At 36.5% G+C, this 22,422-nt stretch overlaps 1 protein-coding gene across 3 annotated transcripts in view; it reads right to left on the bottom strand.

The window, feature by feature from the left end:
• Positions 1-22,422, bottom strand: part of adgrv1 (adhesion G protein-coupled receptor V1) — a 133,078-nt gene that overhangs the window by 104,538 nt on the left and 6,118 nt on the right. For all 3 annotated transcript variants that reach the window (XM_083526543.1, XM_083526544.1, XM_083526545.1), the window contains exons 2-4: positions 10,036-10,223; positions 8,414-8,563; positions 3,679-3,774 (exon numbers count right to left, since the gene is read on the bottom strand). In XM_083526543.1, coding sequence (XP_083382669.1) covers positions 3,679-3,774; positions 8,414-8,563; positions 10,036-10,223 — 434 coding nt within the window. The remainder of the gene's footprint in view (positions 1-3,678; positions 3,775-8,413; positions 8,564-10,035; positions 10,224-22,422) is intronic.

Genomic DNA, 22,422 nt, shown 5'->3' with positions numbered 1-22,422 from the left:
CTGGAGAATGACAAAAAAATATTTTTTCTCTAAAATAGTGAATATGAACACTACCAAGTGTTCATTCATTCATTCATTTTCTCCCGCTTATCCGTAATTCGGGTCGCGGGGGCAGGAGTCTAAGCAGGCCCCCGCCTTCGACTGCTGCCCAATCCTCACAGCACCGTCCCTTACGGTCCCTCCTGCAGGTGGTGAGCCCACGGGAAGGCGGCCCCACGTCACGGACCTTGATATTTCCCTCGTAAGGGACCCCCGGAGCATAGAGGGTTAAGGGCCTTGCTCAAGTGCTCACTACCAAGTGTATGATATAAAACTTATTCTGTTTTATATCATACACTGATCTTTTTTCTTTCTTCTGCTCACCTTATATACACCGACCAGGAATAACATTATGACATCATAAGATTATGACTGGTGAAGTGAATAACATTAATTATCTCTTCATCATGGCACCTGTGGGTGGGATATATTAAGCACCAAGTGAACATCTTGCAGCTTGGTGTGGCTGGGATTTGAACTCACAACCTTCCACATCCAAAGTCCAATGCCTTAACTATATATATATATATATATATATATATATATATATATATATATATATATATATATATATATATGTGTATATATATATATATATATATATATATATATATATATATATATATATATATATATATATATATATATATATATATATATATATATATATATATATATAGTGAGGAAAATAAGTATTTGAACACCCTGCTATTTTGCAAGTTCTCCCACTTAGAAATCATGGAGGGGTCTGAAATTGTCATCGTAGGTGCATGTCCACTGTGAGAGACATAATTTAAAAAAAAATAATCCAGAAATCACAATATATGATTTTTAAACTATTTATTTGTATGATACAGCTGCAAATAAGTATTTGAATACCTGTCTATCAGCTAGAATTCTGACCCTCAAAGACCTGTTAGTCTGCCTTTAAAATGTCCACCTCCACTACATTTATTATCCTAAATTAGATTCACCTGTTTGAGGTCGTTAGCTGCATAAAGACACCTGTCCACCCTATACAATCAGTAAGAATCCAACTACTAACATGGCCAAGACCAAAGAGCTGTCCAAAGACACTAGAGACAAAATTGTACACCTCCACAAGGCTGGAAAGGGCCAGGGGGAAATTGCCAAGCAGCTTGGTGAAAAAAGGTCCACTGTTGGAGCAATCATTAGAAAATGGAAGAAGCTAAACATGACTGTCAATCGCCCTCGGACTGGGGCTCCATGCAAGATCTCACCTCGTGGGGTCTCAATGATCCTAAGGAATTTGAGAAATTAGCCCAGAACTACACGGGAGGAGCTGGTCAATGACCTGGAAAGAGCTGGGACCACCGTTTCCAAGGTTACTGTTGGTAATACACTAAGACGTCATGGTTTGAAATCATGCATGGCATGGAAGGTTTCCCTGCTTAAACCAGCACATGTCCAGGCACGTCTTAAGTTTGCCAATGACCATTTGGATGATCCAGAGGAGTCATGGGAGAAAGTCATGTGGTCAGATGATACCAAAATAGAACTTTTAGGTCATAATTCCACCAAACGTGTTTGGAGGAAGAAGAATGATGAGTACCATCCCAAGAACACCATCCCTACTGTGAAGCATAGGGGTGGTAGCATCATGCTTTGGGGGTGTTTTTCTGCACATGGGACAGGGGGACTGCACTGTATTAAGGAGAGGATGACCGGGGCCATGTATTGCGAGATTTTGGGGAACAACCTCCTTCCCTCAGTTAGAGCATTGAAGATGGGTCGAGGCTGGGTCTTCCAACATTACAATCACCCGAAGCACACAGCCAGGATAACCAAGGAGTGGCTCTGTAAGAAGCATATCAAGGTTCTGGCGTGGCCTAGCCAGTCTCCAGACCTAAACCCAATAGAGAATCTTTGGAGGGAGCTCAAACTCTGTGTTTCTCAGCGACAGGCCAGAAACCTGACTGATCTAGAGAAGATCTGTGTTGAGGAGTGGGCCAAAATCCCTCCTGCAGTGTGTGCAAACCTGGTGAAAAACTACAGGAAACGTTTGACCTCTGTAATTGCAAACAAAGGCTCCTGTACCAAATATTAACATTACCTTTCTCAGGTGTTCAAATACTTATTTGCAGCTGTATCATACAAATAAATAGTAAAAAAATCATACATTGTGATTTCTGAATTTTTTTTTTTAGATTATGTCTCTCACAGTGGACATGCACCTACGATGACAATTTCAGACCCCTCCATGATTTCTAAGTGGGAGAACTTGCAAAATAGCAGGGTGTTCAAATACTTATTTTCCTCTCTCTCTCTCTCTCTCTCTCTCTCTCTCTCTCTCTCTCTCTCTATATATATATATATATATATATATATATATATATATATATATATATATATATATATATATCCCAGGCATAATATTATGACTCTATAACATTATAACTGGTGAAATGAATAACACAGATTATCACCTGTTAGTCACCTGTTAGTCTGTGGTATATATTAGGCAACAGGAAAAAGCAGGACCAACACAATATAAGCAGGTGCTTATAATGTTATGCTTGATCAGTGTACATGAAAACACACATACACATTAGAGAGCTTTTTGCTTAGAAGTTTACAGCTGTTCCTAAAATTACAGCTATTTGGTCCTCCATTGCGGGGAACACCTTTTCTTATCTTTTCTATCTTAGTAAATGTACTCAATGTTTAGGCATTTTATACAATCTTAAACATCTTGAGGTAGAACTGTTAGCATGTACTACATTTGTGATACGTTATTTTCAACTTACTATGCACAGTTCAGTAGTAGAATCTATTCTGCTAAATTATGAACACAGCCACAGCCGATTCCACTAGGCTTTTTGGAGATGCATGCTATGATGACCATGTCTACTAAAATAGTAAATCACCATGTTACCTTTGTTTAATATAGATTTTATATTCAATGTATAACCTTTGTGCCATATTATACCACATTTCTTACCACATTTTCTGTGTAAAGCTGCTTTGAGACAATGTCCATTGTTAAAGCGGTATTCAAATAAAAATCTATTGAATTTAATTGAATAAAATTCCAAATACAGTATACTGTATACAGTTTACAAATACTAAAGCCGGTTGTTTGAATTTATCACTTCACTTAGTCATACCAAATTTGCCTAGACATCTAAATGCAAATGTTGCTTGTCACTTTGTCTTTGTGTCAATTATTGACAATCAAATGAAGAAGGTTACTAAAAAAAAAATGTGAGGCCCCTTAAAGGGGAGAGCAGCACAACTCAGTTTCAAGACAATAAAAACCTCCATTGACAAGTTAATCCAGTCAGTTAACTGCTCGTGTGTGTATTTTTACTCACCCTAGCAACCCAACTGACTCCCACCTGAGCGACACTTCTGCAAAGGCATTCCACCCCCACCAATCCCTCCATCTCTCCCAACTACCCCAAGTCTCATTTCCTCATCACCCTTCACCCCTTAGATTTTATTTGCCCTTCAATAAATATAAAAAAAAAAGAGTGCAGGAGGAGTTGCTGTGGTAACTTCCGCTTGAACCTGGAAGTTATATACGTTGGTGACTTTCTAATATATGTAAAGGCATAAAAATACATATTAAATACAATATTATAACTGTTACAATGTAATAGAGTTATAAAATCTTACTGTGTTGAAAGATATAATTCCAAATGCATTGTCGTTGGACAAGATGGTGATCCTGGCCGTGTTTGGAGTTCCAACTGTCACACCATTCGATGAACTCTGAAATGATATGAAGGATGCATGAAAATTATAATATTGTACAGATAGTGTTCATAGTAAATTATAATTAAGTATTGGGTCAAGTTTATTGTTGACCTGCAGTGGTCTGAGAAAAGTGATTCAGCAAGCGAAATTTTTTGATAGGGTCTAGAAATTAGTTTTGGTTTGGTTAGTGTATTTATATGTGTGTGCATGCGTGTGCGTGCGTGTGTGTGTGTGTGTGTGTGTGTGTGTGTTTGTGTGTGTGTGTGGGTGTGTGTGTGGGTGTGTGTGGGATGTCCATGCAAAGACAAAAATATCTGGCATCTTAACCTTGTGGGATTTATTTTTCATTTTTTTTGTAAAAATGCAGCTTTTATATAAAACCTAAAAGACCCCAAAAATATTTTGGTCGGTTTACCGAGGTTAAGGTTAAGTTTAGGTTTGTCATGTTAGCGGAAGGTCATCACAAAAAAAACATGCATATGTGTGTTTTTCTTTCTCTGTTTGGGCCAAATTTCTCCACAGTGACATGAAAATATGAAACAACTGTCATACTGTGGTGTACATGAAAATGTTCAAAAATTAAAAGACCTGTATGATTTTTTCTTTTTTCATTTCTGTGGTTATGGATAGAGACAGGATTTCTAGAAGTCTGGACGTATTAAGCTACTAAAACAGAAAATAACAAGAAATATATTCAGTTTGTGTGATTGTGTACAAAAGAAATAAGAGGTAGCACGAGAGACCTTAAAGAAGAGCGGATATAAAAGAAGAGAAGAAAAAATGCTCTGCGATTAACCCTGGTCCAAACCTCTGCATTCTGTTGTGTATTCAGTAAGGCTGTTCCCAGATGTAACAAAGCTTTCTTTCACGCACAGAGCTCTTGTTGCAGCAGTCACACAGACACTGAACACATACACTCCAACAATCCCTTCTGCCGGCCATGACTTCAATCACAGCACCACCACAAGCTCGCCCCCTTTCCTCATAACCATTCCGGGCTACATATCCGCAAATATAAAAGCCTAATCCAGCATGAGTGTCTCTAACTATTCAGCTTATTAGAATGCTTTTAGATAATGAAATGTGACATACTATGTTCTAATAAAAATTTTTTAAATCAAATAATTTATTGTAAAAATTGTATATCATTGTAAATTCTACAAATCTTTTGGTGGTGCATTCTTTCTTGTGCATGTGTGTGTGGGTGGATGTGTGTGTAAGTGGGCGGGTGGTTAAAAAGCACTTGATGGCAGTCTAGCTTGAATATCTGTACATTTATACATTTTTACTTGTTATTTATTGTGTTTATGGTGGACTGTTGCTTTTTGATTTACTTTACTAATAATGTTGCACTTGAAATAACGATGTGAAGTCAAAAGGTATGCATAGAATTCACCAACATCATTCCATGAGATGATAATCACTGGATTAATGTAATTGCTGTCAATAACCAAGTTGAGGCTCATGGTACCAGTGGACCCCTGCCTTCTTTAAATCACTTCTGTCTTCTCCTTGCCAGTCTGAGACTCATTTGTCAACAGTGGACAGAAAGACCAAAAACCTTATACATAACATCATTAATCAAAGCCTGACAACTACTAGTGGAACCATGCTGAACCAGGGCTCAGTCGAGACACATATAGAGTCCAATGTGCAAATATTCTAATACTTGTTTTCATGAACATCTTTGGCAAGTTTTACAATAGACATGGCAAAGGATTTCATGTTTGGAGAAATGAATTGTCTGGATGCTGAGAGCGTGCAAAGGGAGAATTTTTCAAAAAATAAAGTGGAACATCTGGACATTTATACACTTACACTACTGATTTTGTTGCACAGAAAGATAGGAACATGCATGTGTCTCTCAAAAACCATAAGACTTTGAAAGGCTCTGTACTATTATTTAATGAAATAAAAGTAAAACTTGTATTATTATAAAACTATAATAAAACTGACCTGGTGAAGTTTTTGTCTTTCTACAGAAATAAACCCCCAAAACAGGACCTTAATATCCATCACACGGTGTGCTCGTAACATTACATTAGTTTAGATAAGATTAAACTTTACTGTACATATACTTAGTCAATGAAATGCAGTGACTATCTAACTAGAAGTGCATAAGTGTTCTATTTACAATAAATAGCAATGTGGTAATTGAAGGTGTGGGTCCATATTGTATGTACAGGGGTGATCAATGTACAGAAGGTGCAGTAGGTAATAGGTAGTAGGGAAACCTGGTACTATACTTTCTACAGTATATACAGACTATATACATAGATACACATACATATTTTGGTGCTTTTTAATTGATTTGAATGCTTAATATATAGGATTTCTAAGAACAAATAGCTAAATAGTTTAGCTGTAATCATTATTAAAAACTCCAAACCTTTACTTATTAATAAAAAATAAAAATAAAAGCTTTCTTCACATTGAATCTAGCAAATTACAGTACAGTTCAATGGGCTCATTTTATTTTAGTTCAGCATCCAGTCAAATCCAATAATGTAGAAAAATTGTCAAGATTCCTGCTGCTACCTATGTTCATGTAAATATGGATAAGCCCCAATACGCAGTGTGGAAGCTGAGAACGTGATCCTGAACCTAAGTTAACTCTTTCAATATACTGAAGTAAGCAAACACTATCCAAAGCGAAAAAGCATCTAATTTAGGAACGCATGCTAAGGAAAATTTTTATTCATTCGCTAATATTTACTGTCTATATTTGTGTTCCATTAAACATTATACTGACAAGGCAAATTCTGATGAATGTTAAATACCGGTTATTATTAAGTTAGATATGTTGGATTAATTTATTAGCAATCTATAAATATAGATAGTAGACAAAGTACGAATCCCCTGCTATAAAATAAGTCCAGTAAAAGTATTCTTTTAACATTTGTACTTGAATAAAAGTACAAAGCAACTTGCTTTTAAATGTACAGATATCAAAACTAAATGTACTGATCTATGAGTGCAAATGTTTTAATAATTAATGCCATTTAATGATTCATTCTCCTGCATATCATTTCTTTTTCTAAGGAGAGAGATTTCGAGTGCTACAGGCACACATTTAGAGTCCCCTTACTCCACGCAAACCCTCAGGAGAACCATGTGGTTACGCTTGAGTTCTCATGACAGCTGTGATGCAGTTAAAGTACAGTTCTTACTTCAAAGTAGTGAGGAACAGCATATATTTTCTGAAATGTTTTTAATTAGAAAATTACACATAGTCAGAACCAGAAACCTACAAAGACTGAATGATGGTTTTAGGGGGAAAAGCATAGGTGATCTAGAATGAAAATACAAGTTATAATTTTATAAACAGTTAAAAAAAACTTGAGTTCATTAAAATAAGCAAACATCTACATTTTAAACTAAGCAAAAATTAAGAATTTGAAAAATGATCTATACTTTCACTTCAATACAAGATATTTTTCCACCCCTTTGATCAGCAGTTATATTTTTCATCTTAAGTCGTTGTGTGTCGACGGAAGCTTAATTCCAGGCCTTTTCTCAGACAGATTTTTTGTTCATTATTTACCATTAATCTTATAGTCAGAGGAATCATGCCTGTCACTATGGGTTTCCTGTCACAACGAGAAGATGCTTAAGGCAGTCATGCCGCTGAAGTGGCATGACTCAAACCTGAAAAGGGAGCTACCAGAAGAGACATCAAAGGCCATGCTAGGGATTATGGGTCCTTTGACCAGAGTTGAAAAAATGAGAAGCACTCAGTCAGGCCGTGTCTAGAATTGCTTTAAAATTCTTTGGTTTTGAACATGACTACAAGAGAGATCTGTAGTGGTCTCAGTGTTAAGAGGGAAGTCCGAAAAACAGGGCACAAGCAGATGGTCACAGATGCATACAAATCTAAAGAAAGAAATCATTCATAACATGGACCTCCCAAAAAGAGGAATGACAACCAAAGCTACAGTCTACTACAGTCCCAGCTACAGAATTATTGGCACCTTTCATGAATATAAGTAAATAATTCACTCAAAACAACTACAAAAAAGTATGTATCTTTGTAATATAAGAACTAAAAAGAAATCAATAAATAGTGTTCCTTTCAAAGTTAGTCAAAGAATTTTGAGTGGGATTTGTAATCAAATTTTTTTAAATTTAAAGTAATTCCTATTGCATTAAAAATTGTGTAGTGTTAATCAAATGACAGCCACCATCAGCATGTTTTGCAAACAAACAAACAAAAAACAAAACAAAAGAAAAGACCTGCATTAAAAAAAATATATATATATGTAATATACGATAGTGGGTCGTTGATGCCTTGAGGGCATTTTGTGGGTTGTGATTCAGGCACTCTTGACAAAATTAATGGTTACTAGTACCAGGATATGACAGCCTAAACCCCAGTTTCCTCTGCCAGAAGGTAATGACTTGGCCATAGAAGCCTTTAAATATGTCTCCAACCTTGTTAGACATTACTGTAACAGCACTATTGTGTTGTGTTAAATGCATTCCCATATATAAAATCTATAAAGATTACTGATTCAATGTTAATTTCATACATTAATTTATGCTCAATCAATCAAAAGCTTCTAATTACTCTAAAATAGTATCTATAATTAATGAATATATTCTAGACTTCTAAAATAAGACAAAAAGCGCACATCTAAAAAAAAAAAAATGTTACCTGAAGTCGGAGGTTAAACACAAAGGTTTCATCGGCTTCAGGTAGATCATCGTCCTTCACAGCAATGAAAATGGTTTTGCTCGACTCGGAAGACAGCAGGAAAGCCGCTGCAGTGGTGGCCTCAAAGTCTCCGGTGTCTTCACCTTGCAGCTGTGTCACCACAAACCATATTTTTACTGCTATCACATTCAATTCCATCAAAGATGTAGTCTACAATCAATTTGATACAGAATTTGCTGTATCCTAAATATGGATCCTGTATCCTGATGAATCCTGTACATGGATCATTTTTATTTTAATGTGAATAGCTTCAGTTAAGAGGAAGAGGGAAGTTCTCTGATTTTGGGAGATTTTTCTCCATTTCCATCAGGATGAAAATTAGCATTTACAATAATGCCACCCACTGAAACCACAGTTGCAAAATGTCATACATCTTTTCTGCTTGTTACGCTATGAATAATTTGATTGAACAGATACACTAGGATGCTTAGCGTGACATTTAGCACACTTTGTTGAACAGTAGGCAAATTTGCGTTGTTACCCTAATTATACCCAGATGTGCACAGCAGTAAGCTAGCAAGTTTAGCAGCAAGCAGATGGTTGGGTGTGGAAAATCACCCTGCTGGTGAGGCACATCTGCTGTGCACAGTTCTGTAACACTTTGCTCACATTTGGTCAAAGAATTGGGTGCTTTCAAGTGTAAAAAACTACTAGTGACAGGTGAGCTTTGAAAGTTTTGAGATTGTTTCCTCTGTGAATGAGGGGTGTGTAGCCCAATTATTATTTTGTATTATTCTGAGCCTGCTTTGATATCATCAGTAATTATTTACGTTTATAATAATAATACTAATAATACGTTTATTAGTATTCGTATTGATCAATGTTTCTTTGTGACACTTTTTATTTGTTGTTGAGTCTTGCTTTATCCTTGATCAATATACGTTTTTTCCTTTTTTATCCACCACTCTGGCTGTTTCCATTTCCACTTGGCAAAAATACAATTTCTTTTACAATTTTTCTACAGTAATATTGCATTTCAAGAGGTTAAAATTGTGAAAAGTGGGTGCATCTGTGACTAGACAACAATCTAAAGCAATGTCAAACATTTGTCTACTATAATGAAGAAACTTTAGTGGAAACTAGCTTCCAGTTAGGTCGTTTTGCCAATATACAGACACTCAGAGGAAAGTACTGCCCTCTTACATGCATATATGAGCATATATGATCTATGATTGGTTATTGTCACTCTGATAGGCAGAGGAGAGGGTCACAACACAGTCAGTGATGATCTCCAGCTGTGCCATCATGGAGCGATGACAAAGACTGAGTGTAGTCACAATTTTGCTCTCCATCTATAATGTGATTTCTAGATCAGATCTTCCTGGTAACTACAGAACATAATGTAACTTCCTATATCCTTTGGTTTCCCTCAAAAATATCCAAATGTGATAAAATCTTAGATAACTATTACTTATTTAGTGTGGAGACCAGTATTGATGCCATACCTTCACACCTATACTTGTAAAGTCTCACGTCTACCAGACAACACCAACTCCTTGAACTACTACTACTACAGCTAGAATTACTTTGCGTAAAACCTGATCTGGTTCGGAAGAGCTTACCAGGACTAGAGCGGTGACGTTGATGGGGTCTCCGACCCTTTCCACCACGAGGCGTACTATAGCTCTGCTACTCTCATTCACCACAAATTCCGTATGGCCCTGGAACCTCAGCTCTGCAGACTCTGACCTGGCACCGGAAATGAGGAGCACCAGGAATAAGCCAGTTAGAGCCAGCACCCCTGGCATTCCTGCACAATGGAGAGACATAAATATGTTTAAATAGATGTAGTATGTGTAGTCAAATATTTATTATGCAAACCTGAATACCTGCAAACCAAACCAAAAAAATTAAGCACAAAATGATCAAGTTCTTTTTTATCGAATTGTAAACTTTTTTTGAACTGAGCACTGGTATAGTTACAATTGGACTGAAGTATATGAATCCTTTGGCCTTTTTATAATGCATGGTTCAAGTCACACGTAGGATCTCCTATTTCCACTGTATCTTTATCATAAGGTCATTGAATGCAGCATGTTCATTTTTTTTTTTTTGGTTTAGATTTTTTTTTTTGTTCTGTTCAAAACAAGATAATAATTACCTCTCATTTCTCAGTGGGATTGTTTTACTTATCTGGATTTGTGAAAAAGATTATCGGGTTTCTCTTTTACTCTTTTACTTTTAAATCTGGTGGATTTCTGGCAGTTGTTATGGCTAGCCAAAAAAATAGTTTAAAAGTGTGTGTGTTCGCGATGTGATTTGTGGGCATTCATGAGCTTTCATGGGTATGAATTAGTGCATGTATCTTATTTATTTCTGCAGCAGGCAGATTGCTTAGGAAAGTTGGACTTTGGAAATATCCACTTTTTTATATGTTCCATTCCTGGTGGATCATTTGGGGCTAATTTAGACCATGAGGTTATTCAGAGCTGAGGGGCTTTGGTTAAGGTGCCATGCAAGATTATTCTACTTAGCGTGCATTATATAGATTTAATTAGCTTTTAGGCCTACTGGTTGAGGTACTTTATCAGTGAGAGGAATAAATAATTGCAACCTTATTTTTATATTTAGTTTATCAGGTATTTGGTTTTGTGTGATTATGGTCAGCAAATACTGAAAAGAATTAGAGGGAAAAGCCTCCTGTAAAGTATCAGTACTCTCTTCTAGAGCTGGCAGATACAGTAGTGGACTTCACTTCATATCTACACTAAGAAAACTTGACTACTGTGTTTACCTAATGCTTGTAATTTACATTTAATGCCTTATAATTATATTATTTACATCCATTTTGAGACATATGCAAACTGTAATTATATTGGTTAGATTGGAGTTCTCAAAATGTAATATTCTAATCTCAAATCTTTTTTGGGCAAAACCGTATTAGCATCCCCACCACCCCACCAGACTAAACACCTCAATACTTTACACACTGTAACAAAAAAACAGACTTCCTCATCCAAACTCTCCCTCTGCTGCACATCACACATTTTAACATTGCTAATTTCAACAATCACGTTTGTAATGGGGTACGATCATTTAATGGTTTATAAAACTGTTATACATTTATGGAATTTGGAAGACACCCTTATTTCAAAGCAATTTACAATAATCTTATTTATACAACTTAGCAATTGTGGCTAGAGGCCCTTCTCGGGGTCGACCAGTAGCAGTGTAGAGGCGCTGGGATTTGAGCTCACAACTGATTTGAAGCCCAGTGTCTTAACCACTGAGCTACTCCATTATGTGTACTTCCTAGGGTATTGAAATAATTGCCATGTACATCCTACCCAATGCACTACATTTGATAACCAGCCACATGAGCTGTGGGAAAAAAGTGGTTGAATGCAACACAACAAAATTCTCTACATTTATATTTAAATTTTTTTTAGGAACACATCACTGTTGAAAAAAAGTATAATCCGATTCTTGCTAGTGGGTTGATAAAATAATAGTTTAATAATAGCTTAATGTTATATTTGAAATGGGCTACTCATAACACATTATATGTAAGCATAAAGCTTTAAATAATGTTGCTGTTTACAAGCTGGCTAATTCTTTAATGACATATTGTTAGCTATGTAACATTAGTGCATTGCAGTGTTTAGGTAGCAAAGGTATCTTAGCTAACGTTGCTATATGAAAATGCGCAAATCTTGCTCTACATTTCATTTGTTTTTGTTTTTTTGCACTTTTCATTTAATTTAGATTAGCAGATACCATACCATAAAGACAAAGCTGTATTTAGATTAGATTAGTTTAAACTTCATTGTCATCACACATGTACAAGTACAAGGCAACGAAATGCAGTTTAGTTCTAACCAGAAGTGCAAATGCAGGATATACAGTGTTTACATAAGTTACATAAATTAAATAAAATGGTATTATAGGAGTAATTTACAGATGTGTATGTACTATGAACATAATATACAGATGGCTATTACTATAAACGAAAATTTACAGAAGGATATGTGCTATAAACATAATATATGGCTATTACTATAAACAGAAATTTACAGAAGGATATGTACTATGAGCATAATATATGGCTATTGTTATAAACAAAAATCAGGTGAATATATACAATGAAGTGTTTTAGTGCAAGATGCATATGTAAACAGTTGGTACTGTTAGCGCATATGAGCATAAGTTGTACATGTAAACAGTCCATTAGTGCAATAACGAAGTGTAAGGTGTGAAAAAAGAAAGTGTACAAATGAACATAAATTTTTGTGTAAACAAAACAAATTTATGTTTTGTCTGAGCAATGGTGTATAAATTCTAGAGTAGAGCGAACCTTTAAAAATAATTAATTAAAAAACTAAACTATTGAACAAAGTGAAACAATCTGTTCATCTTTAAATGGTTTCCATACATAAAGGTCTTTGAGTGCCTCAGTGTCACATATTTATATCATGCCAAGATCCAAGACATTTCAGTTTTTCACTTTTGTAATGGTTCACTGGAGGTAACCAAGCCATCCTTCATCAAAAAGGTCACCATGGGAGCTTCATGAAAGCTTCTTGACACTGATAAATAAAGGCTCTGTGAGCATCTCCTCATCGTCTGCCAGCCCACCACAGGACAAACTGGCCAGAGTCACATCAGACACTTTATCAGTGACCAGGAGGCCCAAGACCAGCCAAGAGCCTGGCAGTCTGGCTCTTTGACTGACCCCAGGACCAGTTATTATGCAGATGTCTTAGTGTGGATAAGAAAATTTTTGAGATGCCTCGACCAACAATATAGGATCAGCATGGTCCACGCAAGCAAGTACTACAGGTGGCATGATCTGTTTACAATACAACTATTTCCCAATCTTAGACCTGGAGTACAACTGAACTATACATAATAGTATTCCCCCTACTATAACACACCCAATACCTTCTAGAAAGGCTTGTTAAACAGCTGAAGAGCTGAGTCAGTTGTGGCATGTGTAGAAAAAAAATACTACAGTGTTCAGGGTAGGTCTACCTCAAGACTGGGGAAACACATAGAAAAACACTGTACAATTTATTTAAGGCTCTGTGCTACTACAGGTTCCAGACAGTAAAAAAAAAAAAAAAATACAATGTCAGCGATTAAGAACAAGGCAAACTATAGAGGAGATTCAGAATCTTTTTCTCTTTTTCTCTTTTTTTTCCTTTCTTCCTTGCCAGTTAAGGGACCACCATTCATGCACAGCTGCAAAAAAAAAAAAAACGCTAGTTTCCTCTACGTCCTTCAGTTTCCATGGTTGAATGCATCTAAAGATTTATATCTTTTCTTTTTTTTCTTGAAACAGTGCTCTGGAATTATCACCCACTTGCAATAATGCCTGTTTGCTCATGCCAGGAAACTTGGTTACAACAGCCTCAGCACTTTTTTGTTAATACAGATTAAGCAACTTTATTCAGAAAATTAGCAGATCAAAGGTTGCAAAGAAAACACCTCACTGGGTATCTCTAGGGGGTTGATTTTATTATTGCTGTAAACTGCTAAGCAAATAGCTCTGTAATGTGTTTGTGTGTTTTCATATACACTGAACAAGCATAACATTAGGACGACCTGCTTATATTGTGTTGGTCCTACTTTTTTTCCTGTTTACTTGCTGCCTAAAATATCCCACAGGCTAACAGGTGATAATCAGTGTTATTCATTTTACCTGTTAGAATGTTATAGTGTCATAACATGTATATATTACTGCCACTCTACATTACAAACAGAAAAAAGCTTTGACCCTAAGGCCCTCAAGGGTGACTTGAGGTTAGGTTCAAATGGCAACCATGGCCGTAATGTAACTGATACTTAAACAATTACACTAGCTGAAGATGTGATGAAGTGTATGGTTACGACCTTGATCTGTAGTCCTGCGCCTGCCTCTTGGGTTACCCCTAGGATCTGTAATCTTAGCATCAATTATTCAATCACTAAGCCTTCACAGCCAGTGCTGAACTACCTGTGTGTGTAAGTATGTTCCAAGATGCTGCTGTTCACTTCAGGTAGGATGTGCCTGTTTGTACAGGACAGACAAAACATTATGCTCCCTGACTTCAAAATGATACTATACAAGAGTCAGATTATACATAATTATCACACACAATTCAGCCATATATGACCAAAATGCATTAACAAATTTTACACCATACTTAAGCAAATAATATTTTGCAAAATATAAGTGACAGACTTGTCTTTATGTCATGGTCTCTTTACTTTTGTTAAAAAAAAAAGCAACTAATCAGCCAAAATGATTATAGTGCATACAATGCATATGGATGTAAACTCATTTGTCATTTCTTGAGACTTTTATGTGATACTCAACAAAGGAAAAGAAGTTTGTTGCCCATATTTCTTTCCCAAAGCAAACAAATACCAATACAGGTATTTGGTCATTGCTTCAATATCTTCAATGGAAGATTAGTCTAGCTCAATTTGCCAGTTGACTTCTGGAAATTATTGCTAACTGAAGGTCTTCTAAGGTTATACTGGCCAAAGCTGATCCTTGGTGACTCAGCAATTAGAGGGTGCTTGACTGATCCTGAACATTGTAGCTGAACATTGTTATCCCTTCTGCTCTTTCACCCTGATAAAATAGTTAAGAAGACTCAATGCTCTATAAGAAACTAAGACTAGCTAGTTGGGGCTGTGTAAGACATTGGCATGTTGATCCACCACTTTTGCAGTGCAGTTTAGTACCATGCACCATTTAGTAAATTCACGTGCGATTAAAGTTTAACCCCATCTGTGCAACGTGCCATCAATCCCTGAGAGTACAAGTAGTTTACTTCTTCCTGGGAAAGTTAAAGGCAGTATACAACCAAATGTTGGTTCAATTTTTAGCAAATTCCAGAAAGATGTGCAAACGACAATATGAGTCATTGTACTTCAGAGATGCTACTGCTGTTACTCATGAACATTTTCACAAGTTGTGAAAAAAATTTTTTTTTTTTTTTAAACCGCAAAATCTCCAGCGTATGTTGGTGAAGATATGTGCCAAGCAAAAAGCAGCAAGGCAGAAATCTGGTGTTACTGCTATCTAATAATAAGCATCTTCTCTTACCGCCCATCTTTGTTTTTTACCAGCTTAGAAGAAAGGGCCCAAAGTTTACCTAGACCAAGTCTGTGCAAGTTGAAAATAAACCCTAATAATGGCATCTCCCTTTAAAGATTTTCCTTTTTCAGCCACAATTATACAATTATACCATTATACCTTTCTTTCCAATAAACCACATCAATTTCCTCAAACCATGCAATATCTTTCTCTTACAGTATTTTTGTCCAGGGATTCTCATGCCCTTGCTTAAAATTTGCATGATGGAAACTACACTGCCTAAACATTTGTGCACTAACTGTTGGATATGTAACAAAAATCAGACGCTCTCATTTTTCATGACACGCTCTGTTGCCTCAGTAACCAGTCTCTTTTGGGGGGCTCTGGCAAACCTCAAAGCTGATCTATATAGAGGGCTCAGAAGCCAATAATTGCCACTCATGCTTCCCCTAAAGTATTTTTAGGTAAGCTGCTGTCCTGGGCATCGTGCAGTTTTGGGGAATTAAGAAATGTAATAAAGGACTAAGGCTAAAACATACATCATTTAACCAGTGAAGGTTTTATTTTTTAAACCCCTTAGTTTTCATCGCTCAGACACTAATTTGGCAAAACCCTGCCCAAAACATTCTTATTTTTGGACCATATAGAGGAACCTAGAATTAAAGTGCAAGTAAAAAAAAAATGTGTGAGTCCATTTGTGCGTGTTTGTGTACGTTTGAATACGGGGTGTGCTGAGAGGTTTGAGTGGGAGCAGATGTTCTGTTTGAAGTGCAACAAGAGGGAGAAAAAAAAGAAAACAAAAATCGTTTCTAGAAATGCATGAACAACTTTGTCATATACCATCATCTGGTACTTTTTATCTAAGTGTTTTACCCCCTTTGTAAAGACTAAATGCCAATCAAATATTGCAATGACCAAAAAGTGAGGGAGAATTGGAGAAAAACAGGCTATGTTCTTGAAGGGATTGTGTCTGGTTTGCTCTCTGCCCAATTCGGCTTGTTCCAAAAGCATCTCCTATTCTTGTTCCCCAAAACACAATGACCTTTCTTTGCTCACAATTTGTGAACTGCGAAACACAAGAAAGGATCCCATTGAATTTCGCATTACGAATGCTCCTGGACCCGCCGAGCTCCATGACTGATTAGCTATTGTGACAAACAATGTCTGGAAGGGAAGAGAAAACTACTTTTATAGGATTAAACGAGGGCCAGGCTCACAAATGGCAGTCTGCATGAGGGGGGAAAAAATATTATAAAGCTTATTACTTCATCAGACAGACATAGTCAGTTGAGCCTGGCTGAAATGCTAATTGCCTTTCTTTGTAGCTGCACACACAGAAGCAATGGGTGTGGAGTGCGTGTGTGTCTATATGTGTGTGTGTGTGTGTGTGTGTGTGTGTGTGTGTGTGTGTGTGTGTGTGCGCGCGTCTGGTAAAAGAGACAGAGAATCAGCAGAGTAAAAGAAAACGCTCGATTCACTGACCACCACACAAAAACGTGCAAACGTTTTTTTCCCTTCTTTTTTAAACCATGAATCTCACTGTTGTGTTCTTTATTTTCTTGCAACATTGTTTTTCTTTTTTTTCTTCTTTTTTTTTCCACTCCAACGCCCCTTTTTTCCACACGAGAACTCCTCCTAGCTTGAATCAAACCCCATTCAAACAGTTAGGTCTCTTTCTCTCACTCCATCTCCCCTCCAAGACCCCTTCAGCAGAGGAGAGGTGTGGGAAATTCCCGCCGTGGTCTCTTCAATCTGGCAAGTTTGCCAGTGCATGGACAGATGGCTGAATTGAGGATGGGTTAAAAATGCCTGAGCAAGCCGGTGACCTGTGAGATGATTTAAAATCCCTTATGATAACTTTTCGATGACTAAGGAAATAAATCAGCACTCCTTTATTGCCTCGAAATGCCATCACCTGTTTTGTCATTCAGTCTGACTCACCAGTAATGTGTATACCTTTCTTTAAACCTGCTCATGCGCTGTATTCAATAGCACTGAATTCAGCACTCACTGGTCAGCGCAGGTCTTTGCATGATCCCGGATTCAGTTCAAATCCTTCCACTTCAGAAATTCTTTCACCATGACGAAACACAATGGGGAGGAACTTTTCTGGCACTGGGAAGAAGAAAGAGCCATAGTGAAAGGATGGAGAAAGAGTGGCCATGGCAAAAAATGAGGACAAAGCCAAGGAAAGAATGAAGCCAACCTCTTCTCTGAGCTTACAGTGTATCTCTGGATTCATAACAGTTTCAGTTAGTGGTCCGCTAATCCATGAGCCCTCCATCCACATTCGCAAGTCCTCGAAATCACTGCCGATTGTACCTCTTCAGCACAGACCGTACCTCTTGCGGGATAATGCCCTTTGTGGCATAAAAGACACAATGCCCTTTTCACTGGGATGGGAAAGTAAACGATAAAGCTAAAATGAAGGTGGCGGTTAGAACATGTTTGATTCCATAGATCTGCAACATTCTCTTCACTTCTGTGCATCAGGACAATAAACCTGTTATGTTATATTTGGGAGCACTCCCTACAACATCTAGCTGAATCCATTCAACTATGAGTTGTTTTGCATTAGAACGTGGTGAAGAAAGGTGAAGAAAACCAAGTACAAATGTGTGTGAGAAGAATTCATTTATGCTTCCATTACTCATTCATCTTTAGCTTTATCCTTCAGGGTCATGAAGGATTTGGAGGCCATCCCAGAAACAGGATGCACAGCAGGAATACAGTGGATGCATCATGCACACATACACACATACCTTCACATAAACCTATGTATTTATAGCATCCAATCAACCAACTGGAATATACAGTGCAACCTCGATACTCGTGGGGGTTAAGTTGTATGACTCTCGTGAGTAACAAAAATCATGAGGTTTTGACTCTCCTCTTCCTTTTTCAAGAGGAATTGTACATGTATTTTTCTGTAAATGCAACAAGAATTGTGAATTCCTTGTCAAAAACATTTATTCACCACTTTAAATGAATAATACAATAATGTAATTTATTAGTACAATCTCTGTTTTGAAATGTTACTCCGAACTTTCGAGCCACTCGCAGCTTCTCGCCAACTATCAGACTTTTAGCGAGTTACTCTTAGTCCGGTTCCAAATGAAAAGTCGCCAACGATCGAGGTCTAGTTCGAGGTATCGAGGTTCCACTGTATACAACATAGTTTGCGAAGTATTGGTTTGGTTCTGTCGTATTAGAAGAAAATAAATTGAATGAATAAAGCAATGAATATTGAACTTAATGATTATTCTTCATACGACAAATAGATTAATAGGTTAAAACACAAGTTATATCAGAATGTCATTCTATTGTGATGTCCAGTCAAATTCTTTTTGAGGTCACAGTTACAGGCTGCCAGGTATAAAAGCTCTCTTCAATTTGCTGTAAGGGTAAGCGTAGAAGTTACTACTTAGGTAATCAAACTATTTACTGCAAGAGTAAGCGAAGAAGTGACTAGAAAGACAATCAAACGAGTTTCAGTTAGTATAACCAGATAAGTGAATTAATTACCAGTTTCTTTTTAGTCATGCATCTAAGACAAATAAGGCAACGAAATATCAGTAGCCAGTCAGGACACATCCTACATCAGCGAGGTTAATAAATTGAAATGAAGTGGCTTCTATCTGTTTTATGTGGACAAAATGAAAATGAATGAAGGCCTTCTAACTGGAGACACATCATGCATTGTCAAGCCTCAAAATGCTGAGCGATGAGGCAAGCATATATTCAGCATATAATAGAAACACTTTTTTTGGGGGTTTCTTGGATCTACAAGTTGCACATTCAATTGAATGCCTTTATAGTGACACCAAATAAGAGCACATTTTCAGAGTTGTGTGCTGAGCTAGATGACCACTATGGAAAGTGTGCCAGAAGTCTTAGAGGAAAGTCAGAACGAGAAGACGAGAAATACTCTTTCTATACTACATCTCCAGTGTAGTTTCTACTGATGATCTGTTGTCCGAAAGTTTCTAAATTCTTCACCCATGAAATGCTGCAATCTAAATCTAAATCCTCTCAACACTGCTTGGTCCACTGCTAAGTGGGTTATACTTAAGAACAGAGAAAAAGGAATTAACCTACAAACAGGACTCATATGAAGTGATGTTAGTAAAGTCAGCACTCTTTAAGACCCAACATAAATAGATGGACGCGTTAAAAAATAAAAACGAATCAGAAATAAATATACAACTTTAACTGACAGTAGGAACCAAGGCACTTGAGAACAATTTTAGCATATCCAATTGAATCCGTCTTCCTCCTTTAGAATCATATAAGTACCACCTGCAGGTGACTGATTACAGTAAAATAATCTGATATTTTCAAATGACTAATGCCGGAACAGTGTACTGTGTAGAGGTGAAGAAACTTGGGGACTAATAATAACAATTAAAAAGTTGAAACATGACGCATCTCATAATGACAAAATACAAGGAACTCCCTTACAGTATATTAAATTACTAGTAATATCTTTATACAGAGTGTGTTCAGAATCTATCAAAAGATGCACCTTTATTAGTTTTTTATGAAAATGAGCTTGACTAGCATGTTACCTTAAGCATAATTTGTTTAATTGACACTCTAGTGTGGTGTTTTTCGTTATTTTCAGTTACATGCTAAGTATTACATTTGCTTTGTAGATTGGTGGAGAATAGCAGGGTTCTTAGAAACCGTTTTGATATATTTCAAATGGATGAAATAAAAGCAGAGAGGTAACAAAGAAAAAAACACATGGTCCTGCTCTTATACAATCTATCTGAACTTTTATCCTATGATGTAACATTTCTATCCTGATGGGCTTTGTGCCTTCCAGGATGACTCTGCCCCATTCAGTGCTCACTAAATGTAAAGATTAGAAATAAATGATGTTTTACCAGTGCCTCCTCAGTTCTTTCATTACGAGACAGTCATTGGGATATAAGGCTTTCAGACAGTCCATATTGAGAAAAATATCCCATAACGCTGCTTTCTTTCTTTCTTTCTTTCTTTCTTTCTTTCTTTCTTTCTTTCTTTCTTTCTTTCTTTCTTTCTTTCTGTTTGTTTGCTTGTTTGTTTGTTCGTTTGTTTCTTTCCTTCTTGCTACAGGAAAAAGAAAACGCTGAGAGCCTTTTGTGCTGATCTGGAAAAGATGAAGTGGATAAAGTGAAAGACACGCTAAAACCAGATCGATGCTCTCAGCCTAGCCTGCTGTTAAGATCGGATTTAAGATCCTTAAATATAGATGTATCTCCGGTGATGAGAAATCTTTAGCTTGTCTTCATTGTGGTTTACTATTATTAATTATGTACCAATACACATTTGCTCCATTTATTTACTAAAAGTAAACACTTGTAGGTAAAGTGTAACCAAAAACATGTTTTTATTTCAAATCATGTCAGGTAACAATTTTGTGCTTCAGGTAGTTGAATTCTTTCTTTCTTTCTTTCTTTCTTTCTTTCTTTCTTTCTTTCTTTCTTTCTTTCTTTCTTTCTTTCTTTCTTTCTTTCTTTCTTTCCTGCTTTCTTTCTTTCCTTCCTTCCTTCCATCCTTCCATCCATCTATATAATTTTAGTACAATTTTGTTAATACCATGTATATCAATTTTAACCGTACATTCTTTTATATATTTTAGTTTGAAGTGTAATTAACATGCTCCATGATAGTGTAAATAAATGACTAGTATTTACTTGGAAAGTTACTCATGAAATGTTATCTAATAAGATTTTAATAATTGAGGAAGAAAGAAATTGCCCTGAAATTGCAGTTTGCAAAAATTAAAATTATTTGCAATAGTAAATTTCTAAGTTTTACTAATTATTATTAGCTTGAAACATTGTTATTAACTTTACGAAATAAATGCAGTGATCATGCTGTATCAGTGAAGACATGTAAAAAGTGAAGCTAAACAAATGATTAGGGTTTCTGTGATTTTTGTACGTGGAAACTAATTTGTATTTAATACTTTGCTGTACCCTTACGAAACCCTCAAATATTTCAAAGCAATTCTTCAGGTTACAACACGGACTCAGGAACGACTGCTTAAAATGAACTCAGTAATAAGGGATTGGGGGAAAAAAATCTCTTCTCTCAATGTTCCAAATGTTTTCAATCCAGATGCTTTTTTTAAGACGTACCCTTCCTGGGACAATGATTTTGGGTCATAAGTTTTATACCTCTTTGGAATTTGTATGTATATCTTTTTTTTTATGACAAATTATTAGCTGTGGATAATAATTTCTAATTTCATATATCTTCTCTCTTAGGAAGAAACATTTCCTTATATATTTGAACTCGTTTTAAAATAAAACTGTTTTCAATGTTGTTTCTTAAAGAAAGTTCATTGTTGTGGTATGGTTTGTATTAGCTGGCATGGCACAGGTTTTCTATGAAAGGTACAAAAATTACTATGACTAATCTTCAGGAGTCAAGCCCTTAACATTCATCATATAGATTTTACACAGAAAATCCTTCTTGTGCATTCAATAAAAAGATGCAGAGTAAAGCCCAATGGCATATTCCCACTGCGTCGCCATTCTGCTCCGGGTGCGCGGTCTTTGTGGAGGGTTTTCACCAGCTGAATTGAGCCTCTCCCCAGAGCTCAGTGCCTTGCGTGGCCACTTTGTTTTAGCGGAGGCCCCAATCTGGTGGGAAAGGAGCATCCAGATTGGAACCCTGCTATGTCGGATCAGAAGGTGTGGAAATCTCAACCAGACTGGAATAATTCCAACTTGCAAATGCGGCCAGTTTCAGAATAATTTCTTTTGAGCCCATGAGAGGTTTTCTGTTATTTTTTCAGTAAACACATACTCATTATAGGTATCATCTTTTGTTTGATTTATGTTATTTTACTACTATTATGCTACTATGACTATTAGATTAAATAGGCTTATGTCTTTATATGTAAAAATTAATGTTCGAAGGCTAAAAA

This window comes from Silurus aristotelis (assembly GCF_946808225.1).
Source record: "Silurus aristotelis genome assembly, chromosome: 23".
NCBI classification, from domain to species: Eukaryota; Metazoa; Chordata; class Actinopteri; order Siluriformes; family Siluridae; genus Silurus; species Silurus aristotelis.
The sequence above is the reverse complement of the archived record's forward strand: the minus strand, read 5'-3'. Positions and strand labels throughout refer to the sequence as shown.